Source organism: Typopeltis vanoorti, chromosome 25 (assembly GCF_054136105.1).
Source record: "Typopeltis vanoorti isolate ZY-2024b chromosome 25, IOZ_Tvanoo_1.0, whole genome shotgun sequence".
Taxonomy (NCBI): domain Eukaryota; kingdom Metazoa; phylum Arthropoda; class Arachnida; order Uropygi; family Thelyphonidae; genus Typopeltis; species Typopeltis vanoorti.
The window spans coordinates 39782300-39801909 of NC_143573.1; the positions used below are offsets into that span (position 1 = coordinate 39782300).

The 19610-nt window shown below is 34.7% G+C and overlaps 1 protein-coding gene across 4 annotated transcripts in view; it reads right to left on the bottom strand.

Moving 5' to 3' along the window:
- The window catches only part of LOC150092678 (uncharacterized), a 387183-nt gene that overhangs the window by 268960 nt on the left and 98613 nt on the right, over positions 1–19610 (bottom strand). For all 4 annotated transcript variants that reach the window (XM_090414782.1, XM_090414783.1, XM_090414781.1 and 1 more), the window contains exon 5: positions 4520–4654. In XM_090414782.1, coding sequence (XP_090270908.1) covers positions 4520–4654 — 135 coding nt within the window. The remainder of the gene's footprint in view (positions 1–4519; positions 4655–19610) is intronic.

Sequence of the window (19610 nt, forward strand, 5' to 3'; positions counted from 1 at the left end):
AACCAATATTATCTTGTTGGTCTCTATTTCACACTAGACATCCTCAAATGAATCATCTTCCGTAGACCTAAAAATCCTCCTTAACTTCTATTTATGTTAAAGTTCTTCAGCTCTAATCAATAATACCCATATTTCTGTCCTTGTTCCTCTATCTGCCATGAAAATAACCCTTACATGCTATCCTTGTAATTATATCATATTCTGTCAACCAGGTCTCATTGATGCTGATAATTTTTGGCCAAGTCAGGCTGACTCATGCCCAAAACTCCTCCTCCTTTTATTTCTGATGCTCCTGACATTCATCATATACATGCATTTTAACTTCCCTCTGGCTGACAATTACCATTTTGTGAAGTAAATAACAACCCATTCAGATTTGAAACCTATGAAACTAAATTCAGAACTGCATAATAAATGCAAAACTGCACATAAAATTCTTCCTCTTTGTTTATTACCTGTACTGCTGTCCTTTGACAATCTCCCATCTTGCATATTTCCTAAAGAGTATAATAATACAATTCTTAAATCCAACATTAATATTTTTTTTCCCCTTTCTCCTCAGCTTTTGACCCATCCATATTATCGATGTACTATACAGATAGAACAACCTCCATGTAATATCCACATTAAAAATAAATAAATAAATAACTCAAAAGTTTTTCTTATAAATCTAATTTTATACAAGTCTATTTGCACATATCTGTTATTTTATTTTTTTGTCAATCTCAGTGAAAACCTTTGCACAGCTCCCAATAAAAAATCCTAAAGCAAAATCAAAGTACCAGCAAGTGATTTGAGCAGTCACAAAAGCCCTTCCCGAACCTCACAACAGTATGAGGCAAACAAATCCCGTAATTCACAGTTACTCTGCTAGATGTTTTTACAAAGGATTGTAAAAAACTTCTAGCACATTTTAGTGATGTGAACAGCAGAATATATCTGCCAGAATTCAAGACCTGAAGAATGATATGATCAAGATAAGAAATGAGATAAAGTATGTGCTAACTGAAATTAGATGTTTGGTGATGAATAAATGTACAATAAGAGAACAGAATGAAAGACAGTAAAAAAAAGGAGATAATGAACTGAAAATAGTGCAGTATGGTGCTTACATTATTAATGTATATTTTCAAGGAGGGAAATTTTCTGGAGAGCTGCTCAACTTTTATTCGCTTTAAAACTTTCTTACATGTTATTCTTTTCAATATGAAATTCAATTTTATCCTGCTCTAGACTAAATAGTGATTAACACTTTTTTTCATTTTTTAACACTTTAATCATTTTAACACCAGTGAATACCAGCAGGTGTTCACTGGTGTTAAAATAATATTCACATTAGTTTATAATTTGTAACCTTAGCCTTATGATGATTCCATTTTTGAAGTTAAATGATTTTGCCCTTCTTTCCACTTCTTTGGGGGACTTGCAATGTTGCAAGACTTCTTAAAAAGGTATGCCAACGTTGCCCTTAATTCTGGAATATTCCCATAAGACGTGACAATATGATATGATATAATACATCCTATTGCCCTATTAACATTAAATTAACTTAATATTAACTTATATATTAAAGTGAATAAAAGTTGAGCAGCTCTCAGATGTGAACTGTAGACTAAAATACACAAAGATTATTGAAGAAAAAATGAAAGAGTTTGAGAACAGGAACCAAACCTTGGAGATTCAGTGGCAAGCCTTGAAGAAAACTCTGATTGATTCAGCCAGAGAGGCATGTGGTGAGGTTAGTGAAGGAAAAGAAGAAAGCATATCAAAAGTTCATGGCAAATAAGTCAGCTTTTACTCTTAGAGAATACAGAGACAAATGTAAGAAAGCTAAACACTGTGTAAAACTAGCTAAACAAAAGTCATGGGAGGACTTTGGCAAGAACATAGAAAATAAATATCAAGAAGGTGGTAAGATATTCTTCTTCTATATAAGAATATCTTACCACAAGAAGGTGGTAAGATATTCTATTCTGGAGGAAAGGCATGTGGTTTCCTCCTTTTCTAAGCTTAGAAATGGGAGAAAGAGTGCTGTAAAAGGAGTTAGAGATGATAAAGGTGACATGAAAACAGGAGAAAAAGATATCTTGAAGTATGGAGAAATTACGTTGAAAAACTGCTAAATGAAACAAGCAGTGATCACAGCACAGTGATAAAAAACACTGACCAGGCATGCATATCCATACTTGAAGTAGAAAAAGCCATCAAAGGCTTGAAATGAGGAAAGGCAGCAGGAGAAGATGATATTCAACAAGAAATGCTGAAGTATGGTGGTATAAAAGTCTTACAGTGGCTGCACCATAGTTCAGAAAGTCTGGACAGAGGGATGAATTCCCAATGATTGGAGTAGGGCTCTAATAGTACCCATATATAAAAAGGGAAATAAAACTGAATGTGAGAATTACAGAGGTATTTCCCCTACTCAGTGTTCCTGGCAAGATCTATGCAAAGTATACTTGAGAAACGGTTGAGAAGAATTGTGGAAGAAAAGCTTGGTGAAGAACAAGCTGGATTCAGGCCAAATAGAGGCTGTCAGGATCAGATCTTTACTTTACGACAAATAGTTAAGAAATTATAGGAATATAACAAAGATCTGTATTTAAGTTTTGTAGATCTGGAAAAGGCATATGACAAGGTGCCAAGAGAGAAGCTATTCAATAGACTATAGTTATATGATGTCAATGGGGCATTATATCAAGCAATACTTAGTCTTTATTTGAGTTGTAAGTCAGCAGGTAGAATCCAAGGAAGTACAGGAAGATGGTTTAATGTTAAATCTGGTATGAGACAAGGATGTACATTATCCGCTCTGTTATTCATTATCTATATGGATCACATTATGAAAGAAAGTGGTATTAAACGTGATATCAGAATTGGAGATATTAACATCAGCTCTTTGCTTTATGCGGATGATGTTATACTTCTAAATAAATCTGCTACAAGTTTGCAAGATTCCCTGACTAAATTGAATAACTGTTGTAATAGATATGGTATGAAGGTGAGCATTAAAAAGACAAAGATAATGAAAATAGGCAGAATCATTGAAAATGTCAACTGTGTTGTGAATGGAGAACCTGTGGAACAAGTAAAACATTTCAGCTACTTAGGCATGATTTTTAGTGAAGATGGTAAATTAAATATGGAAATAGACAACAGAATCAACAAAGTTGGTATGGTAGGATGTCAACTGAATAAATTCATATGGAATAAGAGAGAAATTAGTCAGAACACTAAATTAGGTGTATACAAGACAGTGTTCAAACCAGTTTTAACTTATGGTTCTGAGAGCTGGGTCAGAAGTAAAACACTTGACCAAAGACTAGACTGCAGATATGAGAGTCCTGAGAAAGATTAGAGGCGTGAACAGATGGCATCAATGGCAATATCATATTAAAAACGAGGATATTAGGAAAGAACTTGACATTGTCAGCATCCAGGAATGCGTTAGCAGAGCTAATCTCAGGTGGTATGGTCACTTAAATAGAATGGGAGAGAAAAGATTAGCAAAACAAGTGTTCTCTGCCAGGTTGGCAGGAAAACGACCCAGAGGAAGACCAAGATATAGGTGGATTGATACGGTACAAAGTGCCTTAAATGATAGAAATATAAGATCTGATAATGTTGGAGTCTTGACAAGTAACAGACTGATTTGGATTAAAATTATAGATAGGAAGTTAGTAATTATGTAAATTTTTCATGTAGTACTATCATATCCTGTACACCCACCCCTTGAGGGTACATGTCAGAAATGTGATGATGATAATATCCTATATCATGATCAGTTATATGCTTTACACATGAAGTTCAAGAACCAGAGGCCCACAAGATACCCATCCTCTCAATGACAGTGTTTACTAAGGTGTTAGCAGCACATTAATTAGACTCTAGAAATATAAAAGACATGCTGCAATACACAGACTACCAGTCATGATTCTATGTTATATCAATGTCAAAAGCTTTTTTTTTAAACACAAAAGTCATCACAACCAAACATATGACTAGGAATTAAACTCTCTTAAAACATACTTAAGGAAACACATACACTTGCCTCTGGCAAATATCAGAATATATACTGATTAATGTACTTTTGGTATGCATAGTAGGACACTTGCATATTGGGAGGGAGGGAAGCTATTCCACTTCCTTTCATAAGATGTAAAAAAAAAGAAGCAGGCAACATATTAAAATATACTTCCCGAATTCTTATGTTTAGTAAAAACATTTGTATGAAATTTGTACGAAAAAAAATTTTTGCATGAAATCACTCAAGTAATGAGCGATTTAATACAAATAAAATAAAATAAAATTAAAAATTTAAATATATAAGTAAAGAATTTAATTGTGTAGTACTATTACAGAATCCTGTGAAAGCCTGCAGGTATATATAATGAAATAAATTTCTATTTTTAAAATACATTTATTTTATAAAAATATATACATATTTCTTAGAAATAACATTCGAAATTATTCAAATATTCTAAAATATACTAATATGCAGTTTCACAAGTAGAAGAATTACCTCATCAGCATTTTCTTGGCTAAGCCGATGGAGAATGCTAACTTCAATTTGTCCTTGACGTGCATATGATGGGTGATTTTTCAAGATTTTAATTGCCACAATTTCATTGGTCCCTTTCTTCCAGCACTTAACCACCTAAAAGTAACGAGAAAACAGTATAACAAAGTATAATTAAATAAGTCAGGAAAGAATGGTAAACAATTATTTAAAAAAAATTTGATTCTGTAAATGCATTCTTGTACACAATAATTATGAAATGCAACTGGAATCCTGACATCCACGATTGGAACACAAGAGCTGTTTTTGGCATACAATAATGTATGTCAGTGTTTCTCAAAGTGTGGTAGGCGTACCCCCCGGGGGTACGTGGCAATTTTCGGCTATGCATAATTAAAAGAGTCATATTTTTTTAACAAACAGTGCAATTAGAGACAACTGGGATTCAACAGCACTAACTAATGAATCACATCCCCTCTCCAACGGTTTTGCTTGGCACCACCCCCGTCATAAACTAAGAAATATATAGTGAATGTGTTTCAGATATTATGGAATTCGGTTGAAGAGAATTAGCATTTCAACTCAACTGTTGAAATGCTAATTTGTCTTTGGTTTGCGCAATCTTTTGTTAATACCGCACCAATCATATGCAGTTATTCGCTGCTCTACGTATCTCAAGTCTTGTAAATTACTGGTAATTTTTGCTTGAAATAATGGGAAGGAAGATGACGCTATTTGGGTAGATGACTTTGATGTTGCACACAAAAAACTGTTCTCGATGCCAAAAGTAGTGATAGCGAGTAGGAGCTTCTTGGTAAGTCGCACCATTTTCTGTTTTTTTCTGAAAACTTTAGTTTCCAAAAATTCCCGCACGTATCTCGCAACATAATTTTTTAGCTTTAATTTTGGGAAAAAAGTTAGAGTTATATTCGAGTAAATACAGTATTTTTTTTAGCTTTCAAATTCTTAAGTATGGATCATTAGTTCAAGATTGGATTTATAAAACCCTCAAAAGAGAGCAATATAGCAAATACAAGTAGCAGTAAGCAACAAGAAAACATTGATACTGCATCTGGATCAAATAAAATTGATAACAGTGTGTCGTCTGACATCTCTAGAGAGCCAAAATTTAAAAATAAATCATATTTTTTGTTTACATGAACATATAAATTCAAATAAAATAGATATTTAATTTAATTAATTAATTTGTTAAATAATTTATTTATTTTAAATTAATTAATGAATATAATTTTTAATTAATTAGTCATCAATTAATTTTAATCACTTGGTAATAATGAAAATTTAAGAAGGGGGTACATGGATATCAGAAGTTTGAGAAACACTGATGTATGTAAAGACAATTTTATTATTATTACTGGCCTTCCACCAGGAGACATAAGTTGATCTAGGGAAGAATCAGCATAAACTCCATGAATTATCCAAACCATATTTATACCACGATATAACATGAAATTTTAATTTTGCCATTAAAATGGATTAAAAAGAAACAAGTCAGAAAATTTTAATTGTGATCATAGATTTACTAAATTTAATCATCAAACTAGTGATGAAATTATCACTTCATTTTGCCAAGAAAAACTATAATTGAATTGAAAAAAATAAATAAATAAAAAATTCAAAAAAAAAAAAAATAAAAATCAGCTAACGCCTTTTTATTCCCGTATACGGGGAGTAGGCGAGGCCATTTAGCCCTATCTAACTTTTGGAGACTGAGTGGGCAGTTCAATCTCCACTGGTACCAATCAGAGATAGATGGCCCAAGGCTATCACTAATTAAGCGGTACTCATTGAAGAGAGACGGCTCAAATGTGCCGCCATCTCGTGGTCCCTAACACAATATATTTATTGTCTGAAATAATGTGGGTTCTACAGTCGATTTTACAGGACGAAAAACCCGAGTTTCCGGGAGGAAAAACCTGCTTGCCCGTGCCAGAGATCGACTAACTCGGGAACCGGTCGAAAAAAGGCTTAGAAAAATTTCCTCTAGTCGCCGACTAGACTCGAAACCAAGCCTTCCTTCGTGCGGCCAAGCGCCGTGGTTGGCAAACGCCACATCCACTGAGCTACACAGGCTCTAAATAAATAAAAATTAACCATTTTAAATTGTTTTGTCAATACAATTGGTGTTATAAGAAGAAAAAGGTGGAAGAGAGAATTTTTCATTTATCAGTGTTCAACCTAGGACTGGTTTGACAATAGAAATACTTTAGTGAAGTGTACTTCATTTTCCAAATAAAAATGGCAAATATATACTACTCTGAATAAAAATAAAAATGAATTATAATGAAAAAAATAATCTTTTATGATGTAGCATTTAACCTAGGACTAGTCTGACACTGAAAACTCCTATCTCATATTTTGCTAAATAAATATTTGTGTAGGTTAACATTCATACCTGTTTACCAGGGGCGAATATTCTGGATGTGCTAGGTGTGCAGTGCTCATCCACTGAATAGCAATATCGCCAATATTATATTTCTGCATTTAATCGCATTAAAGACTCCCCTAATTGTTTCCAGACTTCATGTGATTCCTAAAATTAAACACAATATACTAATGTTTCATGAAGAAGACACTTTTCGACGTGTAAACAGTGCTTCACATTTGCGTTAATAGCTCAGGTGTGCATTCAAAATACACACGCCTTAGTGTACAGATGGCACAGCGGGTCAAATTCTTAGCATTCTAGTGATTTTAAACAGCTCAGAAGCTGTTTAAAACTGATGCCCAATGACCAATTGTGATTGGTCATTAGGCATCAATTGAACGTTGTCATCTGTCATGAGTTGCTGTTTTTGTTTTCTGAGTTTCATCTGTTTTGTGTGAGTGAAGTGTGAACTGATATGGTAGGTAAAGATTTTATATATAATATAGACAAGTTTTTAATATATATATAATTTTTGATAAATTCATAATATTTTTGTCCATATTTACAATTGGAAACAGTATTGTAGTTGAAGAAGCCTCGTCCTTCTCTTTAAAATTTTAAACCTTTCAGCAATTCAAATATACCAAGCAAATATAGCATTCTCTTTCATTGTTTTCTAATATGCAGTATCTTAAAACAAGAACATTATCCCCCACTCAGCGTATATTTGGTTACAATTAATTGATAAATTAAAGGATTCAAAGTTAACCTACAATTAATTGCATTAGGCCTATTGAAATGAGCACTCTTGTGTAGAGGCTTAAGTGCTGTGAGGACATTATGTTGGAGGTTTAATGGATTTTTTACAACACTCAAAAAGAATTAAAATAGAATTTAATACTTCCTATATTTCGTCCTAGTCACTAGGACATCTACGGGGATTACAAAAACAATTAATGTAACATGCACACAAAAAAACTTACAATACTAAGATCAACCACGTGGGTGACACTAAAGTCCTATCTAGGTGGCCTGGAATGTAAGGTGGGACCTCTGGTGATGAGTGTTTCCCAAATCTTCGGAAGCTTAATACAACCATATTAATTAAGATTTGGTTGGTTACTGAGAGCTGCTGCTGCTTCTAAGAAAAGTCTCTCTTTCTTGAATTTGCTGTGGTGGAGCATGGTGGTTTTCTTCCATGATACTCTGTGGGTGGTGTCCAAAACATGGTCAGCCAAGCCTGAATTGGCCATAGTTGTGTTTAACGATGTACGACTTGTGTTCCTCCAGGCGGATGGATGCTGATCTGCCTGTCTGTCCAAAGTACACAAGCTTACAGGAACAGGGTACTTTGTAATCTCCAGGCAGAGAGAGCGGAGGGAGCTGATCTTTCGTAGAACGGATAAGGGTAGCAAGTTTGCGGTAGGGCTTATATGCTGTGTGTAGGTTATACTTTTTTAGTATCTTGGCTATTTTTTCCGAAGTGCCACGGATGTAGGGTATGGTGATGGCATTTTTAAAATCTTGTTGACGAAAGGGACGGGGAATGGGGGAGGAATTGATTATTTTTTTTATACTGTGTTCGCTGTAGCCATTGGAGAGGAAAGTTCTGTATATGTGGTTAAGCTCAGTAGTGAGGGTGGTTCCACTGGAACAAAGATTGTGGGCTCTCTTGGTAAGAGTTTTAATGATGCCATATTGTTGCGAGGGGTGGTGGTGGGAGAGTTTGTGAATGAATCTGCCTGTGTGTGTGGGTTTTCTGTATACAGTGAAGGAAAGTGTATCATTAGGCAGACGTGTGACTAAGGTGTCTAAGGAAGGGTAAACAATTGTTCTTTTCCTTTTCCATAGTAAACTGGATTCTTGGATGTAGGCTATTGAGATGACACAGGAAGGAGTCTAACGTGTCTGGGCCATGAGGCCAAATCGAGAACACATCATCTACATATCTTAGCCGGATAGAAGGTTTGAGTGGGGCTGAGTACTATGGCTTGTTTTTCGAAATCTTCCATATAGAAATTGGCAAGGGGGGGAACCCATGGCAGTTCCCTCTATCTGCTTGTAGATTTTGTTCTTCCAAGAGAAATACCCAGAGTTGATGGCAAAGGAAAAGAGATCTAAGATGTCAGAGGGAAAAACGTTTTCTAAGAGAGTTAAAGTGTCAGTTAAGGGAATATTGGTAAACAAAGAGGAGATATCAAAGCTTACTAATATGTCTGTATTATTCAAGGTTAAATTTTCTGTGAGGGCTTTAAAGTGGGTCGAGTTTTTTATATAGGAAGCGGAATTTCCGGTGATGGGGGACAGAAAGTTGGCCAGCTGTTTAGACAGTCTGTAACAAGGTGCATTGGTGGCATCTACTATAGGCCTGAGTGGGGAATTGGTTTTGTGGTTTGGTAAACCGTATATTCGGGGGGATGGGAGGGGGGCCGGGAGCGGAAAGGTTTAAGTTTTTTCGTGATGTCAGGGGGCCAGGAGGTTACTTTTTTAAGTAAGATTTTTAATTTCTTAACTTGTGTTTTTGTGGGGTCGTGTTCTAGCGATACACAAAATACACAAACCCAATTCCCCACTCAGGCCTATAGTAGATGCCACCAATGCACCTTGTTACAGACTGTCTAAACAGCTGGCCAACTCTCTGTCCCCCCCCTCACCGGAAATTCCGCTTCCTATATAAAAAACTCAACCCAATTTAAAGCCCTCACAGAAAATTTAACCTTGAATAATACAGACATATTAGTAAGCTTTGATATCTCCTCTTTGTTTACCAATATTCCCTTAACTGACACTTTATCTATCTTAGAAAACGTTTTTCCCTCTGACATCTTAGTTCTCTTTTCCTTTGCCATCAACTCTGGGTATTTCTCTTGGAAGAACAAAATCTACAAGCAGATAGAAGGAACCGCCATGGGTTACCCCCTCTCACCCCCCCTTGCCAATTTCTATATGGAAGATTTTGAAAAACGAGCCATAGACTCAGTCCCACTCAAACCTTCTATCTGGCTAAGATATGTAGATGATGTGTTCTCGATTTGGCCTCATGGCCCAGACACGTTAGACTCCTTCCTCAGTCATCTCAATAGCCTACATCCAAGAATCCAGTTTACTATGGAAAAGGAAAAGAACAATTGTTTACCCTTCCTAGACACCTTAGTCACACGCCTGCCTAATGATACACTTTCCTTCACTGTATACAGAAAACCCACACACACAGGCAGATACATTCACAAACTCTCCCACCACCACCCCTCGCAACAATATGGCATCATTAAAACTCTTACCAAGAGAGCCCACAATCTTTGTTCCAGTGGAACCACCCTCACTACTGAGCTTAACTACATACACAGAACTTTCCTCTCCAATGGCTACAGCGAACACAGTATCAAAAAAAAATTCCTCCCCCATTCCCCGTCCCTCTCGTCAACAAGATTTTAAAAATGCCATCACCATACCCTACATCCGTGGCACTTCGGAAAAAATAGCCAAGATACTAAAAAAGTATAACCTACACACAGCATATAAGCCCTACCACAAACTTGCTACCCTTATCTGTTCTACAAAAGATCAGCTCCCTGCTCTCTCTCTCTCTGCCTGGAGTTTACAAAGTACTCTGTTCGTGTAAGCTTGTGTACTTTGGACAGACAGGCAGATCAGCATCCATCCGCCTGGAGGAACACAAGTCGTACATCGTTAAACACAACTATGGCCATTCAGGCTTGGCTGACCATGTTTTGGACACCACCCACAGAGTATCATGGAAGAAAACCACCATGCTCCACCACAGCAATTTCAAGAAAGAGAGACTTTTCTTAGAAGTAGCAGCAGCTCTCAGTAACCAACCAAATCTTAATAAATATGGTTGTATTAAGCTTCCGAAGATTTGGGAAACACTCATCACCAGAGGTCCCACCTTACATTCCAGGCCACCTACTACCGCCCTTAGAGGGTGCTCCACCTAGATAGGACTTTAGTGTCACCCACGTGGTTGATCTTAGTATTGTAAGTTTTTTTGTGTGCATGTTACATTAATTGTTTTTGTAATCCCCGTAGATGTCCTAGTAATAGGACGAAATATAGGAAGTATTAAATTCTATTTTAATTCTTTTTGAGTGTTGTAAAAAATCCATTAAACCTCCAACATAATGAAATGAGCACTGATGTGCTATACACTCTTAAAACTCTTTTGTACTTCGATATAAATGCAATCATACAGTCAAACTGACGTGAATTTTGTAGTTTGTGTTGCATAATCCAAGACAGCACACCCAACCGATACCTGATGCCACCGCTGTTTATATACAATACAGGTTGCAAGTGTGATTATGCTCATTTTTTATTATTGATATTCCAAGTATTTTCACAAGAACTATATCACTATGAATAATGTGACTGTTTATAATAAAGGTAAATTATTTAAAGAACTCTACAGAGTAAGCACATTTGCTCTGATTAGTGTGTGCAAAAGGGAGAAATCCATCTAATAGATCGATTGCTTTTGCCTTTTTTATTTAATAAGTGCTGTTTCTTATATCATCACAGAGGATTTTTTTTTAAATAATTCATTATTAATGTTCTACCTTGTACTTACTAGGTTGTCTTCAATAATGGTGACCTGTAAATTTCAGATCACTATAAAAAACAACATTTTTTTTAATATTTTTTTTACTGTAATCATTTTATTTATCCTTGTGTCTATGAGTAATCTATTCTTTTGAGGGAGAGAGACAATCATTCCGATTCAGGTTAGGTCAATAAATCGGAATGAATTCTCTCTCTCTCCCAAAAGTTTGAAGGGTTCTCATTTTATGTAAACATCAAAAATATTCTTAATATTGTATGTAGAAAGTTTTTTAACTTGGGTATATTATGTATTCAAAATACCAAGTAATTTTATATATAAACTTGGTTTTTAATCCTATTTTCCAAGCAAGCAAACAGGCAAGTAAGTCAGGTTTGCACCTGCACGTCTCAAGTCTGCATAGTGCAAGTCTAGGTAAAATTCATAAACCTTTCTTTTAGGGTTACACGGTGATCAGCATTCATTTTAAAAATTTTATGGAATTTACAACCGTGTTAAAAAAACTTTTTTTATTATCCCGACGTTTCGATCTTCACATCAAGATCATCATCTGGAGCATACATAAGTATACAGAACAAGCTGAGTTACATCATTAACTGTAAGCTAGAGAAACAATGATTTGATCACGTTATTCCACTGGCGTGACCTCTGGTGAATAAAAAAAAAAAAAAAAAAAAAAAAAAAAAAAAAAAATTAATAAAAATAAATAAATAAATAAATAAAATTAAATTAAACTCTTTTTTTTTTTTTTTACATCAAGCTAAATTCTATTTTTACAATGAAATAAACATTCTTTTAGATGGTTTTCTTTCAGAAACAATTGGTGTCCTATTTTTAGTATTACAATTCCTATTTTTAATTTACAATACTGGATTTTCTACAGTCCTGTTAATAGCTGTTCAGATTGGGGTGGTTGCTGATAATTCAAGGAAGCCTGCGAGATTATCAGCAACCACCCCAATCTGAACAATGATGGTTTAAAAATCCCAAACATATGGAAGGCATATATTCGACCTTCCTCACCAAGAACAACTATTAACAGGACTGTAGAAAATCCAGTATTGTAAATCAAAAATAGGAATTGTAATACTAAAAATAGGACACCAATTGTTTCTGAAAGAAAACCATCTAAAAGAATGTTTATTTCATTGTAAAAATAGAATTTAGCTTGATGTAAAAAAAAAAAAAAGTTTAATTTAATTTTATTTTATTTATTTATTTTTTATTTATTTATTTATTTTTTTTTTATTTTATTATTATTATTATTATATTATTATTATTATTTTTTTTTTTTATTATTCACCAGAGGTCAACCCAGTAGAATAACATGTGATCAAATCATTGTTTCTCTAGCTTACAGTTAATGATGTAACTCAGCTTGTTCTGTATACTTATGTATGCTCCAGATGATGATCTTGATGTGAAGATCGAAACATCAGGATAATAAAAAAGTTTTTTTTTTAACACGGTTGTAGATTCCATAAAATTTTTAAAATAAAAAATAAAAAAATAAAATTCATAAACTCTGGACTTGCACTACGTGCAGGGCAAACCTGACTTACTCGTCTCTGTTTGCTTACTTGGAAATAGAATTAAAAACCAAGTTTATATATAAAATTACTTGGTATCTTGAATACATAATATACCCAAGTTAAACAACTTTCTACATCTATCTCTCATCCTGAGATTTTATTTAATAAGGTCAAAGCACCTTGTGGCAACTTGTTTAGGTAAAATTCATAAGCTCTTCATTACTTCAACTTTAGCATTGTCAGGTCTGGCTCCCACTGACAGGACCTCAATAAAGGTCAAAACCGGTATGGGTAGCGACCATTGCCTTTAATGCATAGCATCATACATCTCCGCAAGGGGATGTGCTTTACATTAAGAGAAAAATACTAAGGAAAGTGATCAGAACTTAATCCACCTTTACCACGAGTTGTCTCAGACTTGCACTACGTGCAGGCGCAATCCTGACTTAGGATTAGGATAAGATTAGGAAATAGGATTAAAAACCAAGTTTATATATAAAATTACTTCGTATCTTGAATACATTCTTAATATGATTTATTAATATTAATTTCTAGCATATGCCAACTGTTTTAATTGGTAAACCAATTGTTGTATGTACACTGTATTCTTGTTCTTTGATTTGCTTGTGGTTTCCACACACACACACACACACACACACACACACACACACACACACACACACACACACACTGATGATGTATTGTTATTTTCAGTATGATATATCTGTACATTAATGAAAGTTTATTACTATGATCATCATGTAATTTTGTTTCATAGTTATGCTACTCAAAATTAAGTGTGTGCTGACTGAAATGTTTAGGCAAGTTACTTGGCCCTTAAAGAGTGATCTTAATAAGACTAATTACAGGAATATGGATATAGTGTATGGGTACAAGGAGAGTGAATTTGTTGAATTTCTGAGGCATCACCACTACAACCAGTTGGTAAGAGTAATCAAACAGCATAAACGTTACTCTAAAAAAATTGTTTTGTGTGGAATTATAAGGCGGATGATTATGAGAAGCTCTTTAGTTAACTAGTACCAATACCTTGAATAGATGAGCTGTGAGGAAAAGAAGCTGACAGAGCAAGAGATCAGGCAGAATTTGACACAAGCAAAGTACAACTAAGCAAAGTACAGCTATATACTAAGAGTTAAGCAAATAAATAAAGGAGTGAAATGGATTAATGAAATCAGAACTGAGGCTGGAAAAGAAAACAGAGGAAGTACAAGACAGTAGTGATCAGATGCATGAAGAATATTAAGTGCAAGTTAGATTGTTACCTTTCTGGATTGTTAGATTTCTTATGAATGACAGTCAGTAAGAGGAGACTGACCAGTCAGGGATGTAAGGTATGTACTGTATTGGTAGAACTGTGCTTCAAAAGGTAACTCGAAGAAGAATAATTATGGAAGAATGACACTGGTGGATGGCTACTGTAGCAAAGTGATCATGGCAGGGTACGTGATTGAGTTATTTATTGACACTATCAGTGTATATCATACTGGTGAAATTAGAAGAGGTGAAAGAATCTGATGTTGATTTGGTTAGATATTAATAAGGCTGTAGAAATGGATGACATTTCACCACATTTTTAAGATATGCAAAAAAACAGTCAGCTATGCCACTAACCTGGTTATTAATGAAAGTCTTGCAGTGGAAAAATTTCCTAAGGAGTGGAAATAAGGCAAAAAAGCACCACTCCACAAGCATGGTTCTAGGACAGAATTTCCAACTACAGAGCAGACTGCAGTCGTGGTCAAGGTATTGGTGAGGTTGGTTAGGAATATAATACAGAATTTAGGTAAGAATGAGTGAGTAAAAAGTAGGTCTTATTTTAGCATCCAATTGAATTTTATCATAAGGAGATAAATGTGTTAGATAAGGGAGAATCATATACAGTGATATTCTTGGACTCTGTAAAGGCATTTGATAGGTTACCTCATGACAAGTTAGTGTACAAACTGCAGAAGACAGAAATGGATAACAGATTGGTTAGATGGTTGGAAATTTGGCAAGAAAAGTATCTTGAAACAAATCATTGCTGTTAGCAGATTTCTGTTCATAATATAGGCAAAGTATACTCACAAAACCTTACAAGCAAGATTGCTTTTAAAGCAACTTTTTGAGTTAAAAATAAGAAAGAACAGCCTGATTGGCTAAGCTTATGAAAATGTCATTCTCAAATTAATAGTCTGTTGGTTCAAACCTATTGTGGGCTGGATATTTTAGAATGTCTTCAGGAGGTAGATGGATGTCATTAACCAGTCAGACTACTGCCTCACTTACTGGAGACCTAAGTAGTTTGAAAAATTCCATATTTCATCTATAAACCTGTTATAAAACAACAGGTTAAGATTAAATCAAAGAAATAAGTGGAAAGAAACTTCTACATAACCTGAAAGGAATGCTTAGGATTCTAACCAAATGTCCCATATCTTGCAATCGATACATCTCACTACTGAGTATCTGTAAAATTAATCATAATTTATAATTATGAATCTTGATACAATTGTTTATGTTAGTATATTGTTAATTTTAGTTTCATAACACATATAGTCAGCATTTGCCATGTGCCCGTTACTGATTTTTTGCACTTTTGGCAGATTTAAAATGAATTACAGCTAACTTCTAAATGGTCCAATTAATTATTTTTTTTTAATTGCCGTTTCCACTGAAGCTATATACTATTTAAATTCTTATTTGCATTTTCAGACAAACTACTATTTGCAAGATGGTGGCTACCTACTTTAGGTGTTCAAAATGATCTTTTTTACCCCATTTTGTGCATCTCCCAACAGACCATGGGCTGAATACACGAGTGATTTTTTGTGTGGTTTATATACATGGTAGTGTAATAGGTATGCTTAAAATCACCTTGACTGAGGCCTCTCTCTAGTGAAAAAACTTAGTTCAAAATTTGCGAAAAATTAAAAACAGCTAACTTTGAAGAGACTAAAAGCTATGTAGGAGAACAAATAAAAATGTGAATTTTCTATGAGATATTCTTGATAGATGGTTAAAGCAAAATTTGTCCCATTGTTATTTTCATCCATTCTGCATAGACAGCCTTTTGAAAATGAAGAAAACCACACTTATTGCATCTTTAGGACACTTTCTTATCAAGGCATAATTGTCAAGACCTGATGGGTGGTCCTAAACAAAAATCATGCTTGGTAAGAGGGGTCAAAGTATATGTTGAAAGTTTTAACATATCACCAGCATTCATGCAGAAGTAAAATAAAGAATTAAAACATCCTTCTGAAATTGTAAAATTTTGTTGAACTGCCAAAAAAAAAAAAAAACATGGCTGTCATAATTAACAGGATAATAAGAAAAATCTTTAAAAATTTTTCTTCTACAGAATCAACAAAACTGGTATGATAGGAAGTCAACAGAATAAATGGACAGTGTTAAAAAAAAAAAAAAAAAAAAAAAAAAAAAAAAAAAAAAAAAAACTGACTAGGCATGCAATCAGAAATACATATCCATACATGAAGTAGAAAAAGCCATCAAAAGCCTGAAATGTGGAAAGGCAGCATGAGTAGATGATATTCGACCATAAATGCTCATGTGTGGAGGTATAAAAGTCTTACAGTGAAGGCCTGAACAGAGGAACCAATTCCAGATGATTGCAGTGCAGCTCTCATAGTACCAATATATAAAAAGGGACATAAAACTGAATGTGAGAATTACAGAGGTATTTATGCAAATATACTTGAAAAAAGTTGAGAAGGCTTGTGGAAAAGAAGCTTGGTGAAGAACAAGCTGGTTTCAGGTCAAATAGAGGCTGTCAGACATAGATTTTCACTTTACAACAAATAGAAAATATAACAAAAATCTGTATTTAAGTTTTGTAGATCTGAAAAATACATATGTCAAGGTGCCAAGAGAGAAGCTATTCAATACGCTGCAGTTATATGGTGTCAATGGGGCATTATATCGAGCAATACTTTGTCTTTATTTGAGTTATAAGTCAGCAGTTAGAATCGAAGGAAGTACAGGAAGATGGTTTAATGTTAAATCTGGTGTGAGACAAGGATGTACATTATCCCGTCTGTAATTTATTATCTATATGGATCACATTATGAAGGAAAGTGGTATTACACCTGATATAATAATTCATCATCATCATCAAATTCCTGCCATGTACCCTCAAGGGGTGTACAGGATATGACAGTACTACATGAAAAAAATTACACCATTACTAACTTCCTATCTACAATTTTCCTCCAAATCAGTCTGTTACTTGACTCCAACATTATCAGATCCTATATTTCTCTCATCTAAGGCACTTTGTACTGCATCAATCCACCTATATCTTGGTCTTCCTCTGGGTCGTTTTGCTGCCAACATGGCAGAGAACACTTGTTTTGCTAATCTTTCCTCGCCCATTCTGTTTAAGTGACCACACCACCTGAGATTAGCTCTGCTAATGCATTCCTGGATGCTGACAATGTCAAGTTCTTTCCTAATATCCTCGTTTTTAATATGATATTGCCATTGATGCCATCTGTTCACACCTCTAATCTTTCTCAGGACTCTCATATCTGAAGTTTAGTCTTTGGTCAAGTGTTTTACTTCTGACCCAGCTCTCAGATCCATAAGTTAAAACTGGTTTGAACACTGTCTTGTATATAGCTAATTTAGTGTTCTGGCTAATTTCTCTCTTATTCCATATGAATTTATTCAATTGCCTTCCTACCATACCAGCTTTGCTGATTCTGTTGTCTATTTCTAAATTTAACTTACCATCTTCAGTAAAAATCATGCCTAAGTAGCTGAAATGTTTTACTTGTTCCACAGGTTCTCCATTCACAACACAGTTGACATTTTCAATGATTCTGCCTATTTTCATTGTCTTTGTCTTTTTATTGCTGACCTTCATACCATATCTATTACAACAACTATTCAATTTAGTCAGAGAATCTTGCAGACTTGTAGCGGATTTATTTAAAAGTATAACATCATCCACATAAAGCAAAGAGCTGACATTAACATCTCCAATTTTGATACCATGTTTAATACCACTTTCCTTCATAATGTGATCCATATAGATAATGAATAACAGAGGGGATAATGTACATCCTTGTCTCACACCAGATTTAACATTAAACCATCTTCCTGTACTTCCTTCGATTCTAACTGCTGACTTACAATTCAAATAAAGACTAAGTATTGCTTGATATAATGCCTCATTGACACCATATAACTGCAGCGTATTGAATAGCTTCTCTCTTGGCACCTTGTCATATGCCTTTTCCAAATCGACAAAACTTAAATACAGATCTTTGTTATATTCCCATGCTTTCTCGACTATTTGTCGTAAAGTGAAGATATGATCCTGACAGCCTCTATTTGGCCTGAATCCAGATTGTTCTTCAAGCTTTTCTTCCACAATTCTTCTCAACCGTTTCTCAAGTATACTTTGCATAGATCTTGCCAGGAACATTGAGTAGGGGAAATACCTCTGTAATTCTCACATTCAGTTTTATTTCCCTTTTTATATATGGGTACTATGAGAGCTCTACTCCAATCATCTGGAATTCGTCCCTCTGTCCAGGCTTGCTGAACTATACAGTGCAGTAACTGTAAGACTCTTATACCACCATACTTCAGCATTTCTGGTCGAATATCATCTACTCCTGCTGCCTTTCCACATTTCAAGCCTTTGATAGTTCAAGTATGGATATGTATTCCTGACTGCATGCCTGGTCAGTGTTTTTTACCACTGTGCTGTCATCACTGCTTGTTTCATTTAGCAGTTTTTCAAAGTAATTACTCTATACTTCAAGGATATCTTTTTTCCCCGTTTTCATGTCACCTTTATCATCTCTAACTCCTTTTACAGCACTCTTTCCTCCATTCCTAACCTTGTTCAACAATCTCCAGAATATTTTGCCACCTTCATGATATTTATTTTCTATATTCTTGCCAAAGTCCTCCCATGACTTTTGTTTAGCTAGTTTTACACAGTGTTTAACATTCTTGCATTTTTCTCTATATTCTCTAAGAGCACAAGCTGACTTATTTGATAGGAACTTTTGATATGCTTTCTTCTTTTCCTACACTGCCTCTTTAACTTCCTGTGTCCACCAGGGAGTTCTGATTTTTTTATCCTTGCACACAACCTCACCACATGCCTCTCTGGCAGAATCAATCAATGTTTTCTTCAGAGTTTGCCACTGAACCTCCAAGATTTGATTCCTGTTCTCAAACTCTTTCATTTTTTCTTCAATAATCTTTCTGTATTTTAGTCTACAGTTCACATCTGAGAGCTGCTCAACTTTTATTCGCTTTAAAACTTTCTTACACGTCATTCTTTTCAATATGAAATTCAATTTTATCCTGCTCAAGACTAAATAGTGATCACTTCCAATTTCAAATCCTCTGTACACTCTGGTGTCCTACACCAGGGAGAAAACATCACTATCAACAATAACATAGTCAATGAGACTTTCCTTATTTCTAGCCTCTTCTCTCCATGTGAATTTGTGCACATTTTTATGTTGGAACATGGTGTTAGTAATAACCAGTCCATGTCCTGAGCAGAAATCCAACAGATATTTGCCATTATTATTAACTTTGCTC